General features: G+C 30.1%; 1 protein-coding gene across 1 annotated transcript in view; it reads left to right on the top strand.

Annotated features, from left to right (window-relative positions):
- Nucleotides 1–5975: 5975 nt before the first annotated feature.
- Nucleotides 5976–21777, top strand: part of LOC124372744 (aquaporin AQPcic-like) — a 28277-nt gene continuing 12475 nt past the window's right edge. The window contains exons 1-2 of the mRNA XM_046831155.1: nucleotides 5976–6037; nucleotides 16505–16648. Of these exons, the coding sequence (XP_046687111.1) occupies nucleotides 16565–16648 (84 nt within the window). The 5' untranslated portion in view covers nucleotides 5976–6037; nucleotides 16505–16564. The remainder of the gene's footprint in view (nucleotides 6038–16504; nucleotides 16649–21777) is intronic.

Below are 21777 nucleotides of genomic sequence, written 5' to 3'. Positions count from 1 at the left end.
TTAATAAATTCTTCTTTTATTTCAGGAATATTTCCAGAAAAATTGAAAATTGCAAAGATTAAACCTCTATTTAAAAAAGGGAACAGAACCCACGTAGAAAATTATCGTCCCATTGCTTTGCTTTCCATCAATCTCCAAAATCTTTGAACGTGCTTTTTACAATCAATTTAAAATTTATTTGGAAAAAAAACAATATAATTAACAGCAATCAACATGGTTTCCAAAAGGGAAAATCTGTTTTAACCGCAGCCACAGAATTTCTTGAAATCAGTTATTGACTCCATAGATAATTCATGAAAAGGTAATTGGAGTTTTCATGGATCTGAGCAAAGCTTTTGATTCAATTTCTCATGTTTTGTTGTTGTCTAAATTAAAACAAATTGGCGTAGAAGGTAAAGCTTTTGAATGGTTAAACTCTTATCTGAAATAATAGAAAACAATTTGTCCGAATTGGAATATTTCTCCCACAACAAAGGGACAATGTATAAACAACTTTACAAATCCTCGATTTCAGATGTGAAGCATGGGGTTCCTCAAGGTTCCATACTGGGACCTTTACTTTTCATTTGTTATATCAATGATGTACCTAAAATCAGGCAACCTGGAAAACTTTGTTTTTATTGCCGACGACGCAAACCTAAAAATTTCTGCACCTTCAATAAAGGGAGTGGAGGAGTCATCCAGCACTAAACTTATCACTTTTGGCTCCAATTTTTTGAAGCAAATCAATTACTTTTTGAATGTTGATAAGACAAACTTTATAGTATTTAACCACAAACAAATGAAAAAAATAATCAAGCCAACAGTAACAATAAATAAAAGATAGCCATATTTTCCAAGTAGCAAATTCAAAATTTTTAGGATTATCGATTGACGAGAACCTGGACTGGAGCTCTCACATTGAAAGTGTTCTTGCAAGGGCAGCTTCAGGCGTCTATGCTTTAAATAGATTAAGAAATTTTTGTGATGTCAAAAACTCTAAGAACAGTCTATTTTTCTTATATTCATTCCGTTATTTTCCTTTGGGATTTCAATATATGGTGCCACAACAGTTAGAAATTTAGACTCAATTTTAAAAATCCAAAAGAGAGCAGTAAGATCAATTTTTAAACTTAAACCAGGCACATCGTCAAAAGAACATTTTGTTTCATTAGGTATAATGACTGTGTATGGTATGTATATTTATGAAACAATATTATCGGTAAAGCTCAGATTTTCCAATTTGCCACAGCTTGGTACACTTCACCAATACAATACCAGGCATCAAAATGACCTTGCCATTCCCACACATCATTTAGAATTTTTCCGCAAAAAACCTCAATATATGGGCACAATATTTTATAATAAATTACCTCAATATTTAAAGTCAGAAAATGTTTTATCAAACTTTCAAATCAAAATTAAAATATTTTCTCATTGACAAGGCTCTTTATAGTTTTAACGAATTTTAAATACAGAACATGTCAAATTATATAGTTAATAATAATACTTTAGATGTACAATGCTATTGATGACACCATTCCAGTGTACAATGTTGTGCCAAATGAATAAAGAAATTTTGATTTGATTTGATTTGATTTGATTTGATATGGTCCTTTGAGAAGGTCACTTTGGATTTCCAAGTTTGTTTTGCATTGCCATTATGTAAACAGTAAAATTGTGTCACAGATTCTTTAAGGAAGAGCTAAGCTTCCTTTTATAATTACCATTGTCTAATATTTCCATACAAATATGTCTTTCTTTTACTATCCATTAAAAGTAGTAGGAGTAAATTACATTATCTATAAATATTCAGTTTTTGACATATTTTCTAACTCAACATTTGTTATATCTGATGGGAAAATACAAATTTACTCAAACCAAAGAATGCTCATACACATGCAAAGATTACTATATTGTGTGTGAAATTGTGGATTAATGGTAGTATAATTTATTTCTGTTGGCAATAACTTCCTTGAGTCTACCTTTGTTTTTGGAGTATAATACTGTATTCAGAATACTATTTATTGAGAGACTAATTGCGAGGTTTAGTCTCTATTTACTTTAATAAATTTTACCTTTGAACACCCTAATACCAATGTCAGAATGATCTGGTGGAAATTAGTTTTAAAGTAAGAGATGATATTATTTATGACTAGTTTGAGTCATAGGTTATTGTCAAACAAACACACATTGTTTTCCAACTTTTGGATAATTTCTTTGTCATTTTGATATTTTTGAAATCGTGTTTCTCTTAGGTAATCTTCAAATGAAGATGGCCAGACAACAATGTTATTTTCCGTAAGGTTATTAAATTAAGCTCTATTCAACACAAACCCCGTAGTCATTTTTAATGCTTGATTTGCAGTTCTAACTGATTGTCCTTTTGGTTTATTCGTGTCCTGATGGCGTCTTATGTAGTTTAATCTTTGATTCGAATTTTCACAATAAGCCCCTGAAATTTTATAGCATGCTAATTGTAACATTATAAGCCATTCCAATATATTTTTGTCTTTAGTAATTTTTATATCTAATACAGGTTCTACATTGGGTCACAATGAGGGTTCATAACTTTCAAAAGAAGGGCTGATCTTTTTGGTGGTGAACTACTACGTGGCGGCTTCTCCTCATTGACATTAAAAACTGCAGTGATTTTCGATAGTGACAAAAAACAATAGCATTACTAAATAATGTAAGTCAAATTACTAGGTAGTGGTTTTGCTCCTAGTGCCCAATTATACCATCTGCTGCTTTTTTGTAGGATTGAGCTTACTAACAGGTAGGTCTATTAACTTGTCCATTCCGTCATAGCTGTACTGTATATTAGTTTTAATTAAGGCATTCTTGAAATGTAATTAGCCATATGAGAGTAACTTGAAATTTAAGGGCTGAAACCAGAAATATACCGATGAAATTGTACATAAAATTTAAAATAGTATGGTCTATTTTCATAGAATCTCTTTTTGTCTAGCAGAAAAGTGATCTGAACGCCATTGAACTATTGTATTGCCTTATTGTCCTTATAAAATTTGATTCGTACAAAATGAGTTTTACTTTATTGTTTACTGTGGTTTTTAGTATGTTAATAATTATTCTATCGAAACAACATGGGTACATTTATTTCATCCTCTGCGAAACAACATGTGCCAAAGTGCATGCCAATTTTTAAAAACCAAGATTATAAAAAAAAACAATAGTAAATCATTTTCTTATAGTCTTCTGGACTATACCAAGCCCATTATGTTGATTTCTTTGAGAATTCTAATTATAAACACGCTGTCTGTTCATTGAATTCCTTATCACTTTAAAATCTTGTATTCCTGTCCTACTCGGCTATATTAAAATTACAAAAAATTTGAAATGTCTTTAAATTAAGGCAAAATTTGGTCTATGCTGAAAAAATTAAATTTAGTTAACGTTGCTACAAAATTACTCTATCCTCCAAATTTGAGATAGATGTGCTTCTTCAAGCACAAAACCTAAAATATGGGACAGTTAAAAAAATTAAAAAATAAATATTGCCCACTAACGTTTAAAAATAGATATATGCATACTAACGTTTAAAAAAATCTTGGGTTTTCATAATATTAAATCTCAAGTGCTTTCACTAAGAAGACTACGGTCTTCGATTATGAAAATAGCTTGCGAAGCCGAGGGTAGCTTATAGAATAACGTAATTATAAAACCGCAACGAATATGAGAACCCCCTATATTCTAATCTTATAATGCTTCTGTCATGTCATGAACGTAGTAGCACGGGTATTCAGAAAAATTGTGTAAATTGTGCATTGTGTCAACAGGCTTCATAATTGAAACATTAAAATATGGGACCATAGCGGTAGCTACGCTTTCTGATCAAAGATAAACCACCCACTTGGCTGGAATCCGAGATAAAGTTTCGTTACTCCTTGAGACACTTGTCGGCATCACAGCTGCTGTAATTAGTGAAAAGTAGTTGATAGCGGTGCCTGATAAGTTAGAACATATCTAAATATAGAAAAAAGACGCCGCAAGATGGATGGTGATTGTTTTAGGCACAATTGCATCGACCTACCATGCATTAGTCTCTTTTGTTCATAGTTAATTCACGAAAAGCTCAGATGAATCGTATAGTATAGACTATGTATTATATAGACCAACTGTTTTTTTTTGTGAAGAAAGTCATTAATAAAGTTTGTTTATTTTAAGAAGATTTAAGTGCAATATTTACGATGGTACAGTCAAGCAAAGGTAAGACCTACTAGGTTGTAAAACACCGAAGTAAGTTTGGTAAATATTGAAATATTTCGTAGATACCGTATTTGTTGTAGAGAGGTTGGTTTGGTTAGTAATATGTTATTTAAATGGGCAGAAACAACCAAAATAACAAAAATAGCTAGAATACATTTAAAAATGAAATAATGTATTGTCTGTATCGATATGAATGCGTAGTTTGGTATAAAATAATTAAATGTAGTAATTTAAAACTATAAATAAAATTATTAAAATACAAAACTAATACAAAGTATTAATTTAATTAACTTAATATTCATTTTTAAAGTGAACTATGAACTATTTAGAAAAACGTTAATAGGCAGATGCAATTATTAATACATTATGATAAAAACACAAAAATGTAAACAATTATACGTAAGTTTGTTTTGTATTAACCAATAATATAAAGTTTTAACTAAAGACGACTATGTAGTGTTAACATTGAACTAAAATAACAGTGCCCTACCGTATCTTTCAATGTAGACAAAGATTAGTTGAATTCGTTCACTCATCTTAATGTTTGTATTTCAAGACGGTGTTTGTTTAATTTAAATCAATGACTATATTGCAAACACTCTCGCCATGCTTCCTGTTCTAGTACATGACATTAGAAAGGGTATATTCTGTAAAGTAGTATTATACACTATAGCTCTTGATCTGGCAAGACACAAAAATACATCATGATGCATATAACCTATATTCAACGCCTTGTCAACAGTGAAGCTCATATAATCTTGTCTAATTCATGCAGATTTGTTAACAATATAGAAATATTCCTAACTGGGTTTTACTGCAATGTTACTTACTCAAACTTTAAAATGATCTATCTACATTCTTAAAATAATTTATTGATATTCGTGTGGCGAATTTGCTATCGAAAACTGTTACTTTATATACATATCAAATATAACTCGAAAGCTCTTACGCACTAGATGTGCCTTTTGTGGATTCGAAATGCACCCGACTATATAGGGCGTTTGCCCACATGCATCCAAAGTTTCTAATGTTAATCTCATGGGGTATATTTGCTTAGTTTAAAACAGCTGATTATTAGGACACACGTTGGTCATTTCATATTTTATACTATTTTGATACCCTTTCTTTCCAACCTCCACCAAAATTAGCATGGCTGACGATCGATTTGTTTCTTCTTCTATCCATTTCAAGAAAACCCATGTTATCTCTAAATATAAACGGCAATGTCGTTTGATTCCGATTTAGTGGCTGTACAACATTTTTACAAATATCGAGTAACATTAAATCATTATAATGATTATGTTTTACAAACATAATTTTTCATTTTAACCAAGCCAAGTAAAAGCTATTAGAAACAAATGTGGATGCTAATAACGATTTTCATCGTAAAGTTCCAAGGTGATGTAGTTTACAATCATTTGAGTGTTACTATAGCTTGTTAAGGCTGTCCATGCCTTCTTTGTCCCTTTTCATTCCTCCCCTCCTGCCTTTTACATCGACACTACTTGCATTTCTGGCAATACAAACATTAAATAAAAAAATAAATAGCAGTGCATTACTTCATGACGAGGCGGTTCTTAATATGACCGACATTAACGGCTCCACGGTATCTCAACGGTATGTGTGTATCATTTACAGGAAGAATAGACTGGGGGTACAATGACTTGAAGGATCTGGCCCAGTTAGGTCGTGCAATCATCTCGGAGTTCCTCGGGACCGCAATTTTAGTGTGGCTAGCCACCGCTACCTGTTGCACAGTTTTCCTGGAAATGGAGAAACAGTCCACGTCTCTCTCACAGTCGGCTTCACTGTCGCCACTGTCATTCAGGTATTGTGAACTCTGACAATTCCAAATTGTAACGCTGACATTTTTTAAAAGTCCTATGTGGAGGACGACGATCCATATCGCTATGGAAATAGATCCATATCGCTATGTTCCTTAATCTATTTATGTACCAGTACAAATTATATCTCAAAGCCATTTATGAATGGAGGTAGTCTAAAGAGAGATACGAATTAAAAGATCTGCTTGGTCCATTGAATTCATTTTCCGGATATATGCAATGTTCAGTTATACAAGAAATCAGTAACACTAAGTTTCAATGTAGAATCTAGGAGCATTGGAAAAAAGGGTTTATCGTACTATCACTAGTATAAACAAATTCAACATTTTCCAATATATAATTTTTATTCTGTGCAAGGCCTTTCTGAATCAAAGATTCCATCATCAGGCACTTCACAAATTATCAAATGTTTACATTTTTAAATAATAATTAATTTTATAATAACATATGGTTAACAATTTGGATGTATGGTTAGCCAGTATAAAATATTTAATCAGAATTACATTTTTAATTTCTTTATAAATTGAGATGAGAGTAAAACTGAATTTTGAATTGGTCCGTCTTCATTGTTGATAAGTTTTTCTTGATTTGTGTTAATGTAAAATGTTTCCCAAGCATTTAAGTGTATTGTGTTAGTAACTTCTTTTAATAATCGTAAATTTTTATTAGAGATGGTGTGTCCAGATTCAATACAGTGATTCGCCACAGCAGATTTTTCATTTCTTCCATATTTTATATGTGCAAAGTGTTCTTTAAATCGTGTCTTGATGTTCCTTTTAGTTTGGCCAATGTACAATTTATCACAGTCGTTGCATTTAATTTCATAAATTCCTGATTTGTTTTCGAATGTGGTTTTGTCCTTGGGATTTCCTAATATTTGTGATAATTTGTTGTTTGTTTTATAAGTGATAGATTTGTTTGTATGCTTTTTAAAAATTTTTTGCAATTGATTTGAAATGTTACTGTATGTTGTACAGATGTATTCTTGTTTCTTATCTTGAAGTGGTAGTAATGTTGTTCTAGATTTTCTTAATTTTCTTTTGATGGATTTGTTAAGTATGTTGTCAATAAGTTGTGTGGTGTAAACCGTTAAAAATAGCAATATGTTTTATGTAGTTTAACTCTTTGTTGTAGTTATCGATAGATAGTGGTGTATTCAAAAGTCTGTAAATCATTGAGTTGAAACTAGCTCTTTTTTGTTGAGGTGGATGGTTAGATTCGTTGATAATAAATCTATTTATATGCGTCGGTTTCCTGTAAATGTCAAATTCAAATTTCGATTGGTTTCTAATTACTAAGACATCTAAAAATGGTAAAGTATTGTTTTGCTCAACTTCGTATGTAAATTTAATTGTAGGGTAAAATGAATTTAGGGTCGAGATAAAGTTTTGTAGATTTTCATTCTTATTAAATATTGCGAAGACATCGTCAACATATCTTATCCACTTTCTTGGAAAATATTTCATTTTTGTTTTGGCCGTAGTTTCAAAATAACTCATAAATATATTTGCAATGAAGCATGAAAGAGGATTTCCCATCGCTGTACCATCAAATCTCCCTATACAACACTCAATAAACACAGTTACACTGTAAAGAGTTTAAAACAAAAAGATGTATTTTATTTGAAAGCTGACAAAAGTGATACTATTGTTATTATGGACAAAGACGAATATTTTGAAAGAGTAGAAACAATTTTAAGTAATGGACAATACAACAAATGTTTAAAAAACCCTATACTAAAGTTTACTAAATCTGTTTCGGTAACCTTAAAAAACTGCAAAAATTTAATCGACCACCAATTATACAGAAAACTTACAGTTCCCCAATCCTACAATTCCAAAATTATATTGTCTTCCAAAAATACACAAACCTGGAAATGGAATGCGTCCCATAGTGTCAAACATAAACTCTCCAACCTATTTCTTATCACAATGGTTATCAAAAACACTTCAAAATTTAAAACCTCTTCCTTCATTTTCAGTTAAGAATAGATATGATTTTATACAATCAATTAAAGACATTGTTATAGAAGAAGAACGAATATCTGATATCCTTTGACGTAGTTTCACTGTATCCTAATGTTCCAATTAGAGATACAATGGAAATAATATTGAATTGGTTGTCTTCCATAAATTTACAAAAAGAAATAGTTGATGAATATTCCATGTTAATAAACCTGTGTATGAATCATAATACTTTTCAATTTAAAGAATCATACTACACTCAAATTGATGGTACAGCGATGGGAAATCCTCTTTCATGCTTCATTGCAAATATATTTATGAGTTATTTTGAAACTACGGCCAAAACAAAAATGAAATATTTTCCAAGAAAGTGGATAAGATATGTTGACGATGTCTTCGCAATATTTAATAAGAATGAAAATCTACAAAACTTTATCTCGACCCTAAATTCATTTTACCCTACAATTAAATTTACATACGAAGTTGAGCAAAACAATACTTTACCATTTTTAGATGTCTTAGTAATTAGAAACCAATCGAAATTTGAATTTGACATTTACAGGAAACCGACGCATATAAATAGATTTATTATCAACGAATCTAACCATCCACCTCAACAAAAAAGAGCTAGTTTCAACTCAATGATTTACAGACTTTTGAATACACCACTATCTATCGATAACTACAACAAAGAGTTAAACTACATAAAACATATTGCTATTTTTAACGGTTACACCACACAACTTATTGACAACATACTTAACAAATCCATCAAAAGAAAATTAAGAAAATCTAGAAACAACATTACTACCACTTCAAGATAAGAAACAAGAATACATCTGTACAACATACAGTAACATTTCAAATCAATTGCAAAAAATTTTTAAAAAGCATACAAACAAATCTATCACTTATAAAACAAACAACAAATTATCACAAATATTAGGAAATCCCAAGGACAAAACCACATTCGAAAACAAATCAGGAATTTATGAAATTAAATGCAACGACTGTGATAAATTGTACATTGGCCAAACTAAAAGGAACATCAAGACACGATTTAAAGAACACTTTGCACATATAAAATATGGAAGAAATGAAAAATCTGCTGTGGCGAATCACTGTATTGAATCTGGACACACCATCTCTAATAAAAATTTACGATTATTAAAAGAAGTTACTAACACAATACACTTAAATGCTTGGGAAACATTTTACATTAACACAAATCAAGAAAAACTTATCAACAATGAAGACGGACCAATTCAAAATTCAGTTTTACTCTCATCTCAATTTATAAAGAAATTAAAAATGTAATTCTGATTAAATATTTTATACTGGTTAACCATACATCCAAATTGTTAACCATATGTTATAAAATTAATTATTATTTAAAAATGTAAACATTTGATAATTTGTGAAGTGCCTGATGATGGAATCTTTGATTCAGAAAGGCCTTGCACAGAATAAAAATTATATATTGGAAAATGTTGAATTTGTTTATACTAGTGATAGTACGATAAACCCTTTTTTCCAATGCTCCTAGATTCTACATTCAACATGGCACTCAAGCCCAGTGAGCTAAACAGACTTCACAAATACAAACAAAAAGCAAGGTTATTAGATTTAGACATTCAGTTTTTAAGAAAATGTAAGAGAAGCAAAGTTTTTCCAAAATTTATTAAAGTTAACATACCAATCAAAAATAAAACTACAGATAAAGTCTTATATAATTCAAAATTAAATTGGCTGAATCTTGAAATAAAAAATCTTTACTCTAAGCAAGAAAACCTATCGTTACAGGCCTTAGAATTACACTTGGAAATAACTAAACATTTATCAACTATTTATCATGAGGTTTTTCAAGAAAAATACTTAAATATTCTTGAAAGTATTGAGTTTAAATATAAAAGGAAACAACAAAAATTGGAAAACAAATTTAAATTACTTAAGAATGGCAATGAACCACTTCTTTATGAAGAAAACAAATCGCTTTTTAAAGATCAACAACTGGTATGTAACTTGTCATCAAAAAGCCTCTCCAAAGAAGAAATGAATCTTTTGAATAAAGGTTTACATTTTAATCTAAAAAGTAAGAATGATAACGAAAATATGATAATAGATGTAGAAAGTAACATTCAAAATTTAGATGAGAGTAAGAAAACAGCAATTAGATCTGATATATATTCTGCTGTTTGTAAAAGTATAAATGAAGCAAAATCTCCCTATACAACACTCAATAAACACAGTTACACTGTAAAGAGTTTAAAACAAAAAGATGTATTTTATTTGAAAGCTGACAAAAGTGATACTATTGTTATTATGGACAAAGACGAATATTTTGAAAGAGTAGAAACAATTTTAAGTAATGGACAATACAACAAATGTTTAAAAAACCCTATACTAAAGTTTACTAAATCTGTTTCGGAAACCTTAAAAAACTGCAAAAATTTAATCGACCACCAATTATACAGAAAACTTACAGTTCCCAATCCTACAATTCCAAAATTATATTGTCTTCCAAAAATACACAAACCTGGAAATGGAATGCGTCCCATAGTGTCAAACATAAACTCTCCAACCTATTTCTTATCACAATGGTTATCAAAAACACTTCAAAATTTAAAAACCTCTTCCTTCATTTTCAGTTAAGAATAGATATGATTTTATACAATCAATTAAAGACATTGTTATAGAAGAAGACGAATATCTGATATCCTTTGACGTAGTTTCACTGTATCCTAATGTTCCAATTAGAGATACAATGGAAATAATATTGAATTGGTTGTCTTCCATAAATTTACAAAAAGAAATAGTTGATGAATATTCCATGTTAATAAACCTGTGTATGAATCATAATACTTTTCAATTTAAAGAATCATACTACACTCAAATTGATGGTACAGCGATGGGAAATCCTCTTTCATGCTTCATTGCAAATATATTTATGAGTTATTTTGAAACTACGGCCAAAACAAAAATGAAATATTTTCCAAGAAAGTGGATAAGATATGTTGACGATGTCTTCGCAATATTTAATAAGAATGAAAATCTACAAAACTTTATCTCGACCCTAAATTCATTTTACCCTACAATTAAATTTACATACGAAGTTGAGCAAAACAATACTTTACCATTTTTAGATGTCTTAGTAATTAGAAACCAATCGAAATTTGAATTTGACATTTACAGGAAACCGACGCATATAAATAGATTTATTATCAACGAATCTAACCATCCACCTCAACAAAAAAGAGCTAGTTTCAACTCAATGATTTACAGACTTTTGAATACACCACTATCTATCGATAACTACAACAAAGAGTTAAACTACATAAAACATATTGCTATTTTTAACGGTTACACCACACAACTTATTGACAACATACTTAACAAATCCATCAAAAGAAAATTAAGAAAATCTAGAACAACATTACTACCACTTCAAGATAAGAAACAAGAATACATCTGTACAACATACAGTAACATTTCAAATCAATTGCAAAAAATTTTTAAAAAGCATACAAACAAATCTATCACTTATAAAACAAACAACAAATTATCACAAATATTAGGAAATCCCAAGGACAAAACCACATTCGAAAACAAATCAGGAATTTATGAAATTAAATGCAACGACTGTGATAAATTGTACATTGGCCAAACTAAAAGGAACATCAAGACACGATTTAAAGAACACTTTGCACATATAAAATATGGAAGAAATGAAAAATCTGCTGTGGCGAATCACTGTATTGAATCTGGACACACCATCTCTAATAAAAATTTACGATTATTAAAAGAAGTTACTAACACAATACACTTAAATGCTTGGGAAACATTTTACATTAACACAAAATCAAGAAAAACTTATCAACAATGAAGACGGACCAATTCAAAATTCAGTTTTACTCTCATCTCAATTTATAAAGAAATTAAAAATGTAATTCTGATTAAATATTTTATACTGGCTAACCATACATCCAAATTGTTAACCATATGTTATAAAATTAATTATTATTTAAAAATGTAAACATTTGATAATTTGTGAAGTGCCTGATGATGGAATCTTTGATTCAGAAAGGCCTTGCACAGAATAAAAATTATATATTGGAAAATGTTGAATTTGTTTATACTAGTGATAGTACGATAAACCCTTTTTTCCAATGCTCCTAGATTCTACATTCAACATGGCACTCAAGCCCAGTGAGCTAAACAGACTTCACAAATACAAACAAAAAGCAAGGTTATTAGATTTAGACATTCAGTTTTTAAGAAAATGTAAGAGAAGCAAAGTTTTTTCCAAAATTTATTAAAGTTAACATACCAATCAAAAATAAAACTACAGATAAAGTCTTATATAATTCAAAATTAAATTGGCTGAATCTTGAAATAAAAAATCTTTACTCTAAGCAAGAAAACCTATCGTTACAGGCCTTAGAATTACACTTGGAAATAACTAAACATTTATCAACTATTTATCATGAGGTTTTTTCAAGAAAAATACTTAAATATTCTTGAAAGTATTGAGTTTAAATATAAAAGGAAACAACAAAAATTGGAAAACAAATTTAAATTACTTAAGAATGGCAATGAACCACTTCTTTATGAAGAAAACAAATCGCTTTTTAAAGATCAACAACTGGTATGTAACTTGTCATCAAAAAGCCTCTCCAAAGAAGAAATGAATCTTTTGAATAAAGGTTTACATTTTAATCTAAAAAGTAAGAATGATAACGAAAATATGATAATAGATGTAGAAAGTAACATTCAAAATTTAGATGAGAGTAAGAAAACAGCAATTAGATCTGATATATATTCTGCTGTTTGTAAAAGTATAAATGAAGCAAAATCTCCCTATACAACACTCAATAAACACAGTTACACTGTAAAGAGTTTAAAACAAAAAGATGTATTTTATTTGAAAGCTGACAAAAGTGATACTATTGTTATTATGGACAAAGACGAATATTTTGAAAGAGTAGAAACAATTTTAAGTAATGGACAATACAACAAATGTTTAAAAAACCCTATACTAAAGTTTACTAAATCTGTTTCGGTAACCTTAAAAAACTGCAAAAATTTAATCGACCACCAATTATACAGAAAACTTACAGTTCCCAATCCTACAATTCCAAAATTATATTGTCTTCCAAAAATACACAAACCTGGAAATGGAATGCGTCCCATAGTGTCAAACATAAACTCTCCAACCTATTTCTTATCACAATGGTTATCAAAAACACTTCAAAATTTAAAACCTCTTCCTTCATTTTCAGTTAAGAATAGATATGATTTTATACAATCAATTAAAGACATTGTTATAGAAGAAGACGAATATCTGATATCCTTTGACGTAGTTTCACTGTATCCTAATGTTCCAATTAGAGATACAATGGAAATAATATTGAATTGGTTGTCTTCCATAAATTTACAAAAAGAAATAGTTGATGAATATTCCATGTTAATAAACCTGTGTATGAATCATAATACTTTTCAATTTAAAGAATCATACTACACTCAAATTGATGGTACAGCGATGGGAAATCCTCTTTCATGCTTCATTGCAAATATATTTATGAGTTATTTTGAAACTACGGCCAAAACAAAAATGAAATATTTTCCAAGAAAGTGGATAAGATATGTTGACGATGTCTTCGCAATATTTAATAAGAATGAAAATCTACAAAACTTTATCTCGACCCTAAATTCATTTTACCCTACAATTAAATTTACATACGAAGTTGAGCAAAACAATACTTTACCATTTTTAGATGTCTTAGTAATTAGAAACCAATCGAAATTTGAATTTGACATTTACAGGAAACCGACGCATATAAATAGATTTATTATCAACGAATCTAACCATCCACCTCAACAAAAAAGAGCTAGTTTCAACTCAATGATTTACAGACTTTTGAATACACCACTATCTATCGATAACTACAACAAAGAGTTAAACTACATAAAACATATTGCTATTTTTAAACGGTTACACCACACAACTTATTGACAACATACTTAACAAATCCATCAAAAGAAAATTAAGAAAATCTAGAACAACATTACTACCACTTCAAGATAAGAAACAAGAATACATCTGTACAACATACAGTAACATTTCAAATCAATTGCAAAAAATTTTTAAAAAGCATACAAACAAATCTATCACTTATAAAACAAACAACAAATTATCACAAATATTAGGAAATCCCAAGGACAAAACCACATTCGAAAACAAATCAGGAATTTATGAAATTAAATGCAACGACTGTGATAAATTGTACATTGGCCAAACTAAAAGGAACATCAAGACACGATTTAAAGAACACTTTGCACATATAAAATATGGAAGAAATGAAAAATCTGCTGTGGCGAATCACTGTATTGAATCTGGACACACCATCTCTAATAAAAATTTACGATTATTAAAAGAAGTTACTAACACAATACACTTAAATGCTTGGGAAACATTTTACATTAACACAAATCAAGAAAAACTTATCAACAATGAAGACGGACCAATTCAAAATTCAGTTTTACTCTCATCTCAATTTATAAAGAAAATTAAAAATGTAATTCTGATTAAATATTTTATACTGGCTAACCATACATCCAAATTGTTAACCATATGTTATTATAAAATTAATTATTATTTAAAAATGTAAACATTTGATAATTTGTGAAGTGCCTGATGATGGAATCTTTGATTCAGAAAGGCCTTGCACAGAATAAAAATTATATATTGGAAAATGTTGAATTTGTTTTATACTAGTGATAGTACGATAAAACTAAGTTTCAAGATCTGCAATCTGATCTCTTCATAACACATAACACATAATCTAGTATTAATCTATATTGTTATAAATTTTGTATATCTTTAATGTGATGCTCTTCAATTATTTTCTCTTTAACGGTGATATAACTGTAAAATAGGTGCAATTATTAAATATGATTTTTTTCGTTCTCTTACATACTTATTTTTATTATTATTAGTTGGTATGCGCTACAGAAGCCGAAAAAATAAAATGTTAATTTATTACGGAAGACTACTAATTTAAGTTGTAATTATGTTATAATTAAATTACCAAAATAACCACCGAATACTGGCAAATGGTGGTTATTTGCCTTTTCCAAGTCGTCATCTTATTATGTAATATAAATGAAAAAGATGGAAATAAATATATTCTATTCTATTCTAATATTAACATCAATTGTAAAAATAAAAAAACACTTTTCGAAAGTATTTCACTGCTTTCTTTGATCTTATGAACAGAAGATGTACGCAACACCAAACGCTAGAAGTTTGAGTCCAAATAAGGAGACATAACTCGTACTTATTAAATTGGGATGGAAGCTTACAGCTGATCGAGAGAAGGATAACAAAACATTGATCGAGAAGGAAACAGATTTTTTCAGGATATATACCATGTTCAGTTATACAAAAAATTAGTAACACTAAGTTTCAAGATCTGCAATCTGGTCTCTTCCTCTGGTGAATAACTAACCTAACACATAAACACAGTCTAGGAATAAACAAATCATACCAGAGTGTTGTAGCACGTATTAGTCAGGAATTACAATAACCATGTTAACTAGTATGTCAACTTTATGCCCACTATATGGCAATTAGAAAATAATTACTTGACTTTTTACAAGATCAGCCATAACTTATGAATAAATAATTAGCATTTTAATATTGCAATGAAAAAAAAGCAGAATAAAGTGTCCTCTACCTTTTGAAGTCAACATAAAAATTATTTCTAATAAGGTCAACATAGTGTAAAGAAGAAAATGAATGTTACTTACATATAATACTCTGGGAACATTGGACTCATTTAACAAATGCAAGTCATCGACTATCTAGCAGGACATTCAAAAGTTCACCTTTGAGTAACATTTAAGCTCGTAGTTTAAAACACCATTAATTTTTATAGATGGAGATTGGCGTGGCCATGAAGACAAGTCCAATTTCTGTTCTAATAGCTATTTTCCCCGTTACTTTTTAAATTGTGAGGAATTTAGTCATGCTTTGGCTAGACAACATTCAGATTCAGTTATATTCATTCAGACCGTACAATACATATATAACGTGTCATAACACCCCAATAAATTGTCATCCAATGAAGAAATCATCATTTTCGAACTAGGAGAAGGAAGGAAGCCATATTTGAGTGACGTCACAGGGCACCACTTTCAAGACAGCCTCCACAAACCACTACCAGAGTGTTTGTTGTTTGTGTGTGTTGTGTGAGTCTTTGTTGGGTGGCCTGTCTTGTGTTTTGGTTTGCTCAATATCTATGTTACTTCTTTAGTATGAGTGCGTTACTTTTCACAATTCCATTTTCATGACAATCCACATGTATTTTGTAGCTTACGCAATGACCTGCTATTAGATGCAAAAACACTAAAAACAATACTAGTTTTCTTTTTCTGTGTATGTACTCTTTGTAATGTATTTGTATATGAAGTTGTTTGTTTTGTTAGACCCTGGCTCACGTGGGGGGATGCCACATCAATCCTGCAGTCACTCTCGGCTTCGTGATAATGGGTAAAACGTCCGCTCTGAGAGCACTTCTGTACGTCATTGTTCAGTTGGCTGGTGCAGTGGCAGGTACAGAAATATACAAGGTAAGCCTTTATCATAGTTAAGTATATTCTTGATAAATGAAAAAACAACGAGATTTAATGCTCATATCTTTACCTCCAGTAAAAGATCCCATGAAAGAACCTCTTGTTTATAAGAATGAATATTATTTTTGTCATTGCTGTTTTAGGCTTAGTCATTTTCGTTTACCGTCGTCGCTATTCCATGTCTATATGAAGTTTGAGGTTAGGTAATATTTTTATCCGGGGCCGTGCCCGATTACTTAGTCAGAGAGCTTCAAGATAAGAACAGAAAATAGTTGTGACATTGTGCTGTTAGATTATGCCACTCCATTATCCTAGAAACAAGAGTGCGAGTTTTTATCCCATTTTTAATTTTTATTACTGAGCGTTTGATTTCTACCTCCAAAACATGGATTCTGGCAAAGCTAAATTGAATTGCTCTACTTCGTTCCACCTCTAGGTGTTTAAGGTGGCGTAATAAATTTTCGGTTAAGACCATTTTTTGAATAAAACAGTATTCACAGCTCTTTAAAATTTCTTCTATGGAGATAGAACAATAATATACGTGACTCCCTGTGTAAATTTTCTGTACGTACAATAAATAAATATATATATATATATATATATATATATATATATATATATATATAATTATATATTATATAAAACTACTAAGTTGAGACCTTAATCATAAATATTCACAACTTTAATTTTTAAAGTTTTTATAAATCATATATTGAGCACATGATAAGTCACTAATGTTCAAAATTTATACAGAACTTGGAGATATTGCCTAATTTATTTTCAAATAAATTTCAATTGATCACTATATCTTTAACTCTGAAATAAAGAACCACTTTGAGCTTGTCTTTCAGAGAACAGAACATAGATATTTGCTCTATTAGTATGTCAATAGGATGGAATAATAGAATCTTCAATGAAGCTTAGATTTCCAAGATGGCATTGGTTGTAAAATTAGCTAAATTTCATGTTTGGTTTATGAGGTCTCAATGTAAAGGAGCTTATATTAAAACATAAGATTTTGTTTGATTCGGTTTTAGATGTTTGGAAGACATGTAAAGCTTCTAAAATATGCTAAAAGAAATTTATGGAAAAATGATGATAGGTTTTTGGGTACAGGATTGTATCCGTGTACAGAAAATGATTTTTTTATTTTTTATGAAGTTTTAGATTTTTTAAATTAATTTTAGACTTTAAATCTTAAAATGAAATGTTTTATTCATTTACTGAACGCTCAAACCATTTAGCACACATGTTAATATCATGTTATATAATGAATCAGGAGGAATCAACTTTATTGCTATGAGTGAAATCTGGATAACGGAGGCGGAAGTTAAGTTTTATCAGATCCCAGGGTTCTCTTGTTTTGCATGTTGTAATGAGACATACAGGGCGGGCGGGTCACTCGTGTACGTTAACACCAATATACCAGCTGCCCGTGTCGTCTGCCGTCTAGAGACGGCTGATTGTACAGTGATTGAGTTCAATGTAAACAAAACTCCGTTCTCTCTTGCGGTAGTTTATAGATTGCAGGCGTTCAATTCTAAGCGTTTACTTGATGAATTCTCTAATTTGCTTCCGTCACTTAGATGTAACTCTATGGTTGTAGGTGATTTCAATATTGATATTTCGTACGATTCTAATGATTTAGAAAAAGAAAACTATTTATCAACATTAAATAATAATGGTTTTGTTCAACTTGTAAATAAGCATACGCGAGTGACACAATTTTCGAAAACTTGTTTGGATCATATTTCTTTAAGATATCGTAATTTTGAGAACTTCGAAATTGCTATCTTTGATATTAGGTTAACGGACCACTGTGCAATCGGATTGTCTTTTTGGCTGATAAAAACCGCAACGTAAATACAAGAGATATTAAAAATATTTTAAGTTCAAAAAGGGTTACCAATTTCGAAAAACTAGTAGACTACCTTCTTAGTGTTAAGTGGGATAGTTTGCTACAAAATAACAATATCTATGTTAGTTTTCAAAATTTTCTCAGCAAAATTACTGATTGCATAAATTTAAGTACGCAAGTTACAACTATTAGTAATAAACTGGCTAAGGCTAGAGCGATTAGTCCCTGGATGAATGAGGCGCTACTTAATCGTTTAGAAAGAAGAAAATTGCTTTACAATCAGTTAAAACGCTCCCCTTACAATCAAAATCGTAGGAGCTACTTCACACGTTTTAAAAACAAACTTACAATTGACCTCGACGAGAGAAAAAACCGGTACTATGCTGAGCTGTTTCACAACTGCGGTGGCCGTCCAGCGGAACAGTGGCGCTTGATAAACAGTTTATTAGGAAACAAAAAGCAACCAATTGGTAAAATTACTCTTCAAGATGGCCGCACTATTGAAAGTGAGGATGTTATAGCAAATGAATTTAACAACTATTTTTCGAGCACCAAATTTATTTATCAGAATCTAGGCCAAAGAAACGAAACGTTTACTAATTTACAAAGACAAAATCAATCTATGTTTCTTTTTCCTGTAGACAAAGATGAAGTGGAAAGTACAATTCGAAGTATTCAGAACAAAAAGTCTTCCGGCTTTGATAGCATTAATGTAATTCTTTTAAAGAAAATAAATCATGTCATTTCTGACCCCTTAGCCAAACTAATCAATATAAGCTTTGCTACCGGAGTGTTCCCTACGGTTTTAAAAGAAATCAATAGTTGTGCCAATTTTCAAGGGCGGAAATCCAGAATTGTTAGAGCAGTATAGGCCAATCACACTGCTCTCAATTTTCTCGAAACTGCTGGAAAAACTTATGAGAACAAGATTTTTAAGTTTTCTTTATTCAAAAAATTTTTTTTCTAACAATCAATTCGGTTTTAAAACAGGTAAAAGTACAGAGGACGCGATTGAAAAACTTATGCATATGGTTTATACAAATTTAAATTCTGGCAAAAAAGTAACAGGCTTATTTATTGATTTCAGAAAAGCGTTTGACTTAGTCCGTCATGATTATCTTTTAACAAAACTAGAAGTAACCGGCATTAGAGGCCCTACACTAAATTGGTTTCTAACTTTTCTTCAAAATAGAGAACAACAAGTTCGGATACGCAACGTTTCGAGTGACATAAATTTAGTAAATATAGTAAAGATCTCTTTTCCTTCTTTATTAATGATCTCTTATTAGAAAAGTTTCGTGGAGAAATCATAGCATTTGCCGATGATATTGCATTCGTGTATTCGTCTGAAAACTGGGCTACAATTAAAGAGTCGATAATTCATGACTTAGCTTTACTGAACAATTGGTGTAACAGGAATGCAATGGTAATAAATGCATCAAAAACAAAAATTTTAAACTTTGATTTGACTGGTTTTGAATTTGACTATGAGTTTAAGTACCACAACAATTGTTTAGGTGTACAAAATTGTAACTGCGAAGTTATTCAACAAACACCCGAAATTAAATACCTTGGAATTTTAATTGACAACAAAATAACGTGGAAAAGTCATATAAATAAATTACACGCCGAAATCAGGAAATCAATTCGAACATTCTATTTCTTAAGAAATATCTGTGACATAACTTGCTTAATATCACTGTATTACGCGTTGATAAACTCCCGCCTTCAATATGGGCTGCAGTTTTGGGGTGGCGCTTATGATAACTTAATTAATAAACCTTTTGTGACCCAAAAACACTTTGTTAGAATTATGCTTTTTAAAAAACAGCGTGAACACACTGACTATTTTTTCAAACATCTGCAAATTTTACCTATAAAAAACCTTTTTGTGTTTAAAGTTCTTCAAGCATTTTTCAAAAAGAGCGGCAACAGTGGAACTGAAAATTTGTTTTATTCAACTCGAAGCACAGTCCGCCGTTTTTTTGTTAGACCAAAGGTAAACAGATCATTCTTTGTAAAAACATTTGTATACTTAGGTCCAAAATGCTTCAATCTTTTACCTGATAATATAAAACAAATTACTAGTTTTAAATTGTTTTCCAAAAAGGTTAAAATTTGGCTCAATAATATTGACGATTTAGGCATTTTACTGTCTATTGTTTCCTAACTTTGACTGTCTAGCTTACGATCTAATCTAGTATTAATCTATATTGTTATACATTTTGTATATCTTTAATGTGATGCTCTTCAATTATTTTCTCTTTAACGGTGATATAACTGTAAAATAGGTGCAATTATTAAATAGGATTTTTTTCGTTCTCTTACATACTTATTTTTATTATTATTAGTTGGTATGCGCTACAGAAGCCGAAAAAATAAAATGTTAATTTATTACGGAAGACTACTAATTTAAGTTGTAATTATGTTATAATTAAATTACCAAAATAATCACCGAATACTAGCAAATGGTGGTTATTTGCCTTTTCCAAGTTGTCATCTTATTATGTAATATAAATGAAAAAGATGGAAATAAATACATTCTATTCTATTCTATTCTAATATTAACATCAATTGTAAAAATAAAAAAAAAAACTTTTCGAGAGTATTTTACTGCTTTCTTTGATCTTATGAACAGAAGATGTACGCAACACCAAACGCTAGAAGTTTGAGTCCAAATAAGGAGACATAACTCGTACTTATTAAATTGGGATGGAAGCTTACAGCTGATCGAGAGAAGGATAACAAAACATTGATCGAGAAGGAAAAAGATTTTTTCAGGATATATACCATGTTCAGTTATACAAGAAATCAGTAACACTAAGTTTCAAGATCTGCAATCTGATCTCTTCCTCTGGTGAATAACTAACCTAACACATAAACACAGTCTAGGAATAAACAAATCATACCAGAGTGTTGTAGCACGTATTATTCAGGAATTACAATAACCATGTTAACTAGTAAGCATGTCAACTTTATGCTCACTATATGGCAATTAGAAAATAATTACTCGACTTTTTACAAGATCAGCCATATCTTATGAATAAATAATTAGCATTTTAATATTGCAATGAAAAAAAGCAGAATAAAGTGTCCTCTACCTTTTGAAGTCAACATATAATTTATTAATAATAAAGTCAACATAAAGAAGAAAATAATGTTTTAATTTAGGGTAAAGAAAGCAATTTTATGGTTTTTATTAACTATCTTATCTATTTAATGAATAAATCATTAGAGCAAGGCGAATTTCTAAAATTTGTAATGGACT

The sequence above is a fragment of the Homalodisca vitripennis genome, unplaced genomic scaffold (genome assembly GCF_021130785.1).
Source record: "Homalodisca vitripennis isolate AUS2020 unplaced genomic scaffold, UT_GWSS_2.1 ScUCBcl_3955;HRSCAF=9804, whole genome shotgun sequence".
Classification (NCBI taxonomy): Eukaryota; Metazoa; Arthropoda; class Insecta; order Hemiptera; family Cicadellidae; genus Homalodisca; species Homalodisca vitripennis.
The sequence above is the reverse complement of the archived record's forward strand: the minus strand, read 5'-3'. Positions and strand labels throughout refer to the sequence as shown.